Here is a 9,789-nt window from a genome sequence, read left to right on the forward strand (position 1 = left end):
CTGTAAATCACCCACTCATTCACACTCTAAATCATGCCGCACAGGTGCATGAACTGGAGAAGTCCAAGCGTACGTTGGAGCAGCAGGTGGAGGAGATGAGAACCCAGCTGGAGGAGCTGGAGGATGAGCTGCAGGCCACCGAGGATGCCAAACTGCGTCTGGAGGTCAACATGCAGGCTATGAAGGCCCAGTTCGACAGAGACCTGCAGACCAGAGACGAGCAGGGAGAGGAGAAGAAGAGAGCACTGGTCAAACAGGTGCTGTGGAGACAACACCCAGAGATTATGAAGTAGTTTTCATTCACAGTGATTACAGTCAGAGATTCCTCCTCGTTTCGGTCTTACAGGTACGAGAAATGGAGGCTGAGCTGGAGGACGAGAGGAAGCAGAGGAGTGGAGCAGTCGCTGCCAAGAAGAAGCTGGAGATGGATCTGAGTGAGGTGGAGGGTCACATCGAAGCTGCCAATAAAGGCAGAGATGAGGCCATCAAACAACTTAGAAAACTACAGGTAAACACAAACTTAACGCTGTTACGAGTCAAAATATTATGTTCATGGTCCACATGGTCATGAAATTCCTGGAAAAGTTATAGAATTTGAAAAAAATATTTTCCAGTCTTGAAAAGTCATGAAATATTTGAATTGTTTTGGCAGCATGGTATGGTATGGTAGCACTCAGATGTTGTTTAATGTTACATTCAATAGCTGATGCAACGTTATTTAAAAAATATTGCAAAATGGGTGTCAAAGGCAATTGCTCTATTGTACGATGCTATATGATACATAAGTGATGGACACAACTTGCATTCCCTGTGCCACATTTTGCTGCTAATCATAGCACACTGTCAGACCTCTGTTACACTAGTACACTGGAAAGTCCCACTCATGTTTGTGCTCTAATGTTCTTTAATAGATCTTATCAGTTCAAAACTAAGGAATAGAAATTTGGTAAAATATTTTGGAAAAGTTTTGAAAAATTATTGTGAAAAAAGTGTGGGAACCCTGTATATTTGGTGTCAGGTAACTTGTCTTCATTGGTGTAATCATATCAAAAATCTAAATTACCCTTGCGTGCAGATGAATATGAAACAATTTTGACTAGGGGTGTAACGATACACAACAATCACGGTTCGATACGTACCTCGGTTTTGAGGTCACGGTTCGGTTCATTTTCAGTATGGAACAAAATGCAAAACATAAATTTGCTTGTTGTTTATTCGAAACTTTAGTAAACCAACAATGTATTTAACGTTATACAGAATTTGAAAATAAAGTTTAAAAAAAAATACTATACTGATGTGAAGTGCTGCCTGGTAATAATATTATTCTCAAACTAAAAATACATAAGATATTATTTAAATAAATAAGCTCCTCACAGCTTAACTTTAATCTGCTGGTAAAAAGACTCTGATGGCAGTTGTTATAGTTTTGTCCAGATCTGACTTGCTAGGCAGAGGCTGATTGAATAAAAAATTCAGCTGCGTTTGCACTGAGGACGTTTTCTTTCTTGTCACAGTGATATTCGCACTCGGGTGGTGCCGTTTTAAGTCAGTTAGTATGTTCGTTGTGTTCAAGGAACATACGTGATCTCAGCTGAACACCATCGGCACACTGCCCTCGATTTATCCACTGGTTTTTCTCCGTTGCAGTATTTCACCCGGAAGCCAAAGTGTTCCCAAGCAGGGAACAGGGGATGGTCCTCCAGCTCTGGTTTCTTGCTAGCGTTAGCCGTGACGGATAGCACATGTAGCTACAGGCGGAAGTAAATACACGCAACTTCCGTTCCGTTCCGGGAACTCACCCGTGCTTAACCCTGTACCCAAATCGAACGTCCTGTACCGAAAAGGTTCAATACAAATACATGTATTGTTAGACCCTTAATTTTGACCAATGAGAATGCTCTTAGCATTTCACTTCACAAATTTGGCATGGTTGTATTTCGGCATTGTTTTTCATCGTAATAATGAGGTTTTCATCAAACGACCAGCAGTCTTTACTGCTTAAAATTGAGATGGGTTTTAAAAACAACATTTTGATTGGACGGGCTCGACACAGACAAAGTCACAGTAAAGGTAAAAAAATGGGACAAAATACAAGGAGAACTGAAGCACTTGAACAAAGCTTTTTGTGTACTGCTATGAGCTGATTATGATCATACATCTAAAGTTAGACGCAATCATCAACACTTTCCAAAGCCTCATCTCACTGGGGAACTTTAGCAGAACCGATAGCACTGAACAACAGTTTGATTTGACGTCCCCTCACACCTTTTACCGATGGAGACGTACACTAGGAGTTATTTATCGTTTTTGTGTCGATTTGAATTGTTTAAGAGCAGGAGTGTCAAACTCATTTTCATTCAGGGGCCAAAAACGGAGCCATTTGAACTACAGATTATCAGTAAGAAAATGATTAAGTTCATCATTATTGTGCCGTAATTGTCACTTCCACGTATAAATGTTATGTAAAGTACAGGCACTGACATTATCCAAGAAATTAGTGACACTTAAATTTTCTTGGTTTCTCAAACAATTTTTTGTAATTTTTAATACATTTAGTGGAATAATTTAAGGAAAATTGCAGGATTTCTAAAAATGTTGTTATTTTGACAATTTCACATTAAAAATGACTGCCATCATGTAATATAAGCAGATAATATCACGCACACACATTTGGACTGCACACACATTTCAGCTGAAAATAGATATTGCTGTTGCCATCCCTTGATTATAGACTTTTGTGCAGGCTCAGATGAAAGACTACCAGAGAGAGTTGGAAGAAGCCAGAGCTTCCAGGGACGAGATCTTCTCCCAGTCCAAGGAGAACGAGAAGAAACTGAAGAGCTTGGAAGCTGAAATCCTGCAGCTTCAGGAGGTTGGCCTTCAGATTCTTTAATTAACATCTACTGTGTTCTTAGTGAGCAGTTGTGTGAAAGATAAAGACTAAGTGTGTGTGTGTGTGTGTGTGTGTCTAGGACCATGCAGCTTCAGAAAGAGCACGGCGACATGCTGAGCAGGAGAGAGACGAGCTGGCTGATGAGATCTCTAACAGCGCCTCTGGGAAGTCAGTGTTAACACAGAGTTATCACTTCATCACTGAGCCAAACACACAGCTGCTGCTGCTGATGTTGATTGCTAGCAGCTAGAGGTTGGGGTAGGTCCTGTAATAGAGTGTGAGTGTGTGTGTGTGTGTGTGTGTGTGTGTGTGTGTGCGTGTGTGTGTGTGTCAGGTCTTCAATGCTGGAGGAGAAGCGGAGGTTGGAGGCTCGTATAGCACAGCTGGAGGAGGAGCTAGAAGAAGAGCAGGGTAACATGGAACTGCTCAATGACCGCTTCAGAAAGAGCTCTATCCAGGTAGAGGCACGGCCATTAAAGAGTAACTAAACCCCAAAACCACTTTTTCTGCTGAATACAAATGTATTTGTGTATGAAGAGGTGTTATTGATTGATTGTTATTGATTTTGCATATTTAGTTGTAAAATGTCAGTGACTGCCCTCTATGGGTTGAAACCCAGCTATTACAATTGATTTTTGCTATTGGCTGAAAACAAGATCATGTGATGATTTGGGACCATCTTGCGTCACAAAGAAGCACTGTTAGCCCCGCCCCTTTTATAAAAACTAGCACCTGTGGGCTCTACAATCTGTGGTGAGTAGGTTGGACTGAGAAGAGTGAATAGAGGTTTAATGATTAATGAGTAGCTAGTTAACATAGCATAGATTGTTCATTGGAGACTTCATAGTATAGAATGGGCGGGGCTTAACTCCTCCAGGAGCCCCGCCCATAATCAAGGCATTTTTTTAATTTCCCTCCTAGTGGCAGATCAGGAGAAAACAGGGGTTTAATTACTCTTTAACGTATTAGATCCAATAGAAAACAAATGAACACAAACAACATTCATTCAGACACTTTGACATATTATTGCTTTGTGATGGAAACGGTTCAAACTCTCTCTGTGTCATGGTTGCTCCTCCCCTCTCAGGTTGACACCCTGAACACAGAGCTGGCTGGAGAGCGCAGCGCAGCTCAGAAGAGCGAGAATGCACGGCAGCACATGGAGCGACAGAACAAGGTGTGGTCCACATTCTTTAAGAACTTCAGAGAAGAACCAGTCTTAGATCTCCATCCATTATTCACATGTACAGCTTCCTGCTCTCCATCTGTGAGTGAATGAAAGCATGTGATGTCATCACGTTGTGTAATTAATGCAGGAATTAAAAGCCAAGTTGGCCGAACTGGAAGGAGCCGTCAAGTCTAAGTTTAAGGCTTCCATCACGGCCTTGGAGGGCAAGATCCTGCAGCTGGAGGAACAGCTGGAGCAGGAGGCCAAGTATGAGCATCAGGAAACATCTGTACTTAGTTCAGGAAGAGCTTCCTGTCTCACCTCAGCTTCTGCTTTGACTTCAGGGAAAGAGCCGCTGCAAACAAGATAGTGAGACGTACTGAGAAGAAACTGAAGGAGGTGCTGATGCAGGTGGAAGACGAGCGTCGCCACGCCGACCAGTACAAAGAGCAGGTAGGGCTCATAGAGCACAGCACACACGCGGCTGGACACGCCTCTTTTTTTAAATTTCAATTTTATGTCACAGTCTTCAGAAAAACAGAACAAACAACTCAATTGTCCAACTAATCGACCTAAAGGCTGAAGGTTGAAGCAAAGCTTATTCACACGTACCATCACACAAAACAATATAAAATATTATAATAATTAGGAAAATAATGTTACTAGTTTTACATTAAACATTCAATATCTATTCTATATATATATATATATACGTTCACACATTTACACACATGCATACATACATATATACATACACATGCATGTACATAATATTAATAATATACTACTTAATATTTACTACACAAATTTCATCAATTAAATTTTAACTATAAAATAGTGTGGCAATATTTAAATTAATATTCTCTATCACAATATATACCTTTTATTATGTTTATTAAGTATTAATATATTTACTGTAATATCATTATATAATATTGCTGTCAGAGGTCAAACTGTTGCTCTTCTTTCTTATACTTACCAATAATATATGATTTAAAAAGCTTTTTAAACTGGTTTATGTTGCTGCTTTGTTTCATTTCTCCCATATTTTAACTCTTGCTATTGTTCTACTTTTCTGTGTTGTTCTGACATGTTGCATGTTGAAATGTAGTTTTCCTCTTAAATTATTTTCCCCTTCTCGATCAAAATTAATTACATTAGCAGAAATTGTACGTTAGAAAAGAAAAACTTCTCCCTAAAATGTTCAGAAACAAATGAATGAAAAGCTGAGACTTAAAAGGAACTTTTAGTCACTACAACAAAAAAGCTTTTGTGTCACTTAATGGTTCCAGGTTTGTGTGATGAAATAAAAAAATGTCTTTATGTTTAAATTGCTTTAAATTCATACATCAAGGTGTGTGGACAGATGAATGTATAGTGGATTACATGAATTGTATAATTATATAGATATATATCAATGAATTATGTGTGTATAAATATGTATATTGGATAGTTTAAAGGTGTATATTATATTATTGTATATAAGAATATTATATGTATAGTACTAAATATTCCTCCTACTCCTTTTCCAACATGTACAGGCTTCACGAGCAGGATTTTTTTATTTATTTTTTTAATTATAATTATCATTATTTTTCCATTGTGATAGATACACTGCTGTTGTGTTCATATTTGAAATAAAATCTTTTCTGCAACCCTTTTGGAAGTGCACCTTTGCTTGCTTAATAAAGTGGACGATGTTTTCTACAACCTCTCACTGTTCGTCTGCCTTCAGATGGAAAAAGCCAACTCACGTCTGAAGCAGCTGAAGCGTCAACTGGAGGAGGCGGAGGAAGAAGCAACGAGAAGCAACGCCTCCCGCAGGAAGCTGCAGAGGGAGCTGGACGACGCTACGGAAGCCAGCGAGGGACTCACCCGGGAGGTGAACTCCCTAAAGAACCGGCTCAGGTAGGAGGAGTTAAAAACTAGAATAAACAATAGGAACAGCAGAAAATACTAAAAAATATTAATCATCTAATTTGTTTCCTTGTCAGACTTCCTAATCAATGAAAATATTGTTTTTTATATTTTTGGTGTGGGTGTCTGAGCCTTTTTTCTGTCCGTAAAGCCCTAGATTTACTTATTTTTTTAAATGGTAAAATGATCCTGAAGATAAGTGACAGTTAGTGGTAAAAGTTGATATGAAATATATTTTAATAATATTTAATATGTATGTGTATGCCATAGAACTGTAACATGGTTTCACAGGTTTGCGTTTAATTAAATTGTAATTGACAGTTTCTATAGAATTTCCCTGAAATTCCATAGAATTACAATTATAAAGTAAATTATCTGAACTCTATTGCATTTCAATTATGATTATAAGAGAAAAAGATTACAATTTCAATTATAATTACGCCAAAATTGTCAATATATTTACAATTAAAATTGACCCCAAACCCTGGTTTTTAAGCTTTTAAGCTATGAACAAAACTGTTGAAAAGTTGAATTACGATATAAATGTAATTGAGTTTGTTTGTCAGACATTACAGAGAATATTAATCCTTACATTATTGTACGTGTGGATGAATAGGACAGAATAATAGTTTACTGTGTGAGCCGACTATGAGTTCTACAGTTGTGGAGCAGAGTGACTAAACATCTGCTTCTGGTGTTTGTTTTGTTTTGCTTAAGATTTATGTTGTAAATTGTAATTTGTTGTTTGAAGCTCAGTTATTAAATGAGTAGTGAAAGTTCAAAGATGGCTGAACCTTTACCAAAAGCTTTCACTGCTTTAAGCCTCGAAGCTCAAAACGTCTTTTTCTCAGTTCCAGATAGATTCATTTAGTCTTCTTTTTGAATAATATGTTAAGGTGAGAATTTGTTTATTATTATTTTATCTCTTGACATATTTCGACTGTAAGTCAAGTGAAACTTCAAAGGAATAATCAAAGGCGATCAGCAGACTCCTCTGACGAAGACTGGCAGTTGTCCAAACATGTCAGGAGATAAAACATTTCTTGAAAAACCTTGTCTGATAAATAAAACCTCTACTTAACATGTCTTTCTTTTCTTTCTTTTCTCCCGGGCAGACGTGGCGGTGCTGTCAGCGGCTACTCCTCTAGTCGTTCCGGCCGCCGCAACCTGAACCTGGACGGCGCCTCTGTGGACATGTCTGATGACGACGCCGACAGCAGAGCCAGCGACTTCAACGAGACGCAGGCCTCCAACATGGAGTAATAAACACTGGCCACCTTTAGCTCCTCCCACCTCGTGTCCAAAGACCACACGGCCCTCTGTTCTTTATGTCTTTATTGGTCAGAATAATGGAGGGAGCAAAGAGCTAACGATGCTACTCAGTTAGCGGTGAGGGGAGCAGAATACGAAACAGGAAGTTACTCTGCTGTCCTCACACACGCTCAGAAACTCCATCAGGACAAGGTGCTTTAAATGAAAGACCTGGGGGGAGGGGCACACACACACACACACACACACGTGTTGAGCAGAAACAGAGACTCTGAATCAATGATGCATTCTGTGAAATGAAGGACTACATATTCCCAACATCATCAGATGGGTTTGAACTGGAGCTCACAGTGGGAGTGGCTGTGGATCTCTCTGGACCGCTGGTTTTAAACTGGAAGCACTGGCAAACATCAGCGTGATGTGACATTTGATGTTTATTGAAACATTAGAGACAGTTTGAAAATAGTCACGCTCTCACTGAGTTTTAGTGTTTTTGTCATTTCTTCTCCAATAAAGAACAAGTATCTGAGCTGTGGAACGCAGACTTAACGTCACTGATGCTTGTCAAACACTTCCACCATCAGAAGGAAGAAACAGGACACATGAAACATGTGACAGACTTCAGGTCACATGTCTGTTATCAGCTGATGGAGAAGATCCAACTGGTTCTTTGCTCTGATGGTTGAACTGTTAGCGGTTAGCGTTAGCAGCATTCTGCTTCGTGTCTTTGTGACTGGAATGTAACCTGTGCCATGATTTGATCACTTTGAATCCCTGATAGCACTTAGCACTGAAGGGACACCGCCTGCGTCTTTTTACCCCCTTTAGTTTCCACTTTAAAAAAAACCATCACACCCACTCTGTGACTCGGGGTTAATGGTTTTCCTCAGACTGTAACACTGATCAGCATGTTCCTTTAAAAGTGCCTTAGACACTAAATAAGAACATAAGTGGGCGAGGACTTCCCTGCAGGTGTGAAAACACAGTGGATAAAACTTTACGTTGTATTTTGTATCGTATTCACTGTGTACCTCTGTTTATTAGAGCAACATTCAGTATTATTAGGAATAACCAACATGAGCCGAGTCAGCGTTTCTGTAAAGGGTTTCTTCTGGTTGGAAGCTTTAACAGTGACTTGTTTTGGGTTTTTTTTTCTGTGATTATTATTATGGGCTGCTGACGACCAGGTACAGATTCTCTCCTCGTGTTATTTACTATAGAGCACCTGTATTTACAGACAGTGAGCTTTTCTGTTTCTTTTGGAAATAAAGCATATTCATTGTAAACTTCCACACTGCTGCTGATAACGTTTGGAAAGCATCGTCTCTACTTTAGCAGTCATGAGAAAATTTACTTTATAAATACATTTACTCCTTCAGGTATTAAAAATTACGATGGCGTATTACCGCCGCCACATTAAAATAAAAACAAATCTGGGCACTTCAAGATTAAAGTCGTAATATTTTGATATATATAGTCTGAAGGGCCACCAGTTAGAAAAGCACTAAAATACTAAGGTTTTACTGTAATTAGAGGCTAAGATCATAATGAAGGCTAGCAGTAACTTAACTATTGTAGGAAATGTTTAAGCTTCAACATGAAGCATTTTATTTCTCTTAATTTATGCAATTGTTTCATTTTCATTAAATTTCATAGATGTTTTTCTATTTTACTCAACACTAAAACAACTTTTAACTTATGTTAAATGTAACAATTGTGTCATTTTACAAAAATCCACCTCCTGTTTTTGAAAATATATCATATATAACAACTGATTATGCACCAAATCTCTGCAACACTTAAAAATATTTGTCAAAATGTTTCAGTGAAAATAAACATTTAAAGACGATTCATTTACAATAAAAACTTTGTTAGCAGTATTTAACTCCACTAAGTACTAATTACATCTTTGTGAGTTTGAATCCTGGAAAGTAAATCAGATTTTAGATGGAGCTCGTGAGGGCCCCTCACATGGGCCATGCTGGTCTATCTGTGGCCCGCGGACACCGTGTTGGTGACCCCTGGTTAAGTAAATATTTGTAACTTCACAACGTCTTTATTTACTGACGTCCTAATCAGGTGAACCATTATCCTTTATTTTAAACCCATTGTAATATTTAGAGCAGGGAAAATCACATCTATCACTGAGTGGTGTTTGATTATTGCAGAGGTTCCCAAACAGGGGTACGTGTACCCCTGAGGGTACAGGAGCACATTGCAGGGGATACTTGGACAGATACGTTAAAAATAATCAGGAAATGTTCCTTGTTCCTTTTCAGGTTGTTTTTTTTTAAATATATATATATATAAATTCACAACAAAATATTTCTTAATAAAATACAATATTTTCTTGTAATTTATTGAAACAGGATTATTTATCAACATTTTATTTTACAAAGGAGATTATTTACTTACTATTGAATTAATGACAAAAGTTGCATGGTAATTTAAAAAAAAAAAAAAAGACTTTAAATTACACTCATTTGTAGATTAAGCCTCATATGGAACCAATGTTCTAGACTATTGTTTCCCAAACGTCATT

The 9,789-nt window shown here is 38.3% G+C and overlaps 1 protein-coding gene across 4 annotated transcripts in view; it reads left to right on the forward strand.

The window, feature by feature from the left end:
* Positions 1 to 8,466, forward strand: part of LOC114471859 (myosin-10-like) — a 44,678-nt gene extending 36,212 nt beyond the window's left edge. For 2 of the 4 annotated variants that reach the window (XM_028460819.1, XM_028460827.1), the window contains exons 36-45: positions 45 to 257; positions 347 to 508; positions 2,744 to 2,872; positions 2,973 to 3,061; positions 3,228 to 3,351; positions 3,981 to 4,070; positions 4,210 to 4,328; positions 4,406 to 4,514; positions 5,797 to 5,969; positions 7,094 to 8,466. In XM_028460819.1, the coding sequence (XP_028316620.1) occupies positions 45 to 257; positions 347 to 508; positions 2,744 to 2,872; positions 2,973 to 3,061; positions 3,228 to 3,351; positions 3,981 to 4,070; positions 4,210 to 4,328; positions 4,406 to 4,514; positions 5,797 to 5,969; positions 7,094 to 7,241 (1,356 nt within the window). In that variant the 3' untranslated portion in view covers positions 7,242 to 8,466. Of the gene's footprint in view, positions 1 to 44; positions 258 to 346; positions 509 to 2,743; positions 2,873 to 2,972; positions 3,062 to 3,227; positions 3,352 to 3,980; positions 4,071 to 4,209; positions 4,329 to 4,405; positions 4,515 to 5,796; positions 5,974 to 7,093 lie in introns of those variants that run through there. The other 2 variants (XM_028460835.1, XM_028460845.1) reach the window with 2 other exon arrangements.
* Positions 8,467 to 9,789: the final 1,323 nt, after the last annotated feature.

This window comes from Gouania willdenowi, chromosome 1 (genome assembly GCF_900634775.1).
Source record: "Gouania willdenowi chromosome 1, fGouWil2.1, whole genome shotgun sequence".
Classification (NCBI taxonomy): domain Eukaryota; kingdom Metazoa; phylum Chordata; class Actinopteri; order Blenniiformes; family Gobiesocidae; genus Gouania; species Gouania willdenowi.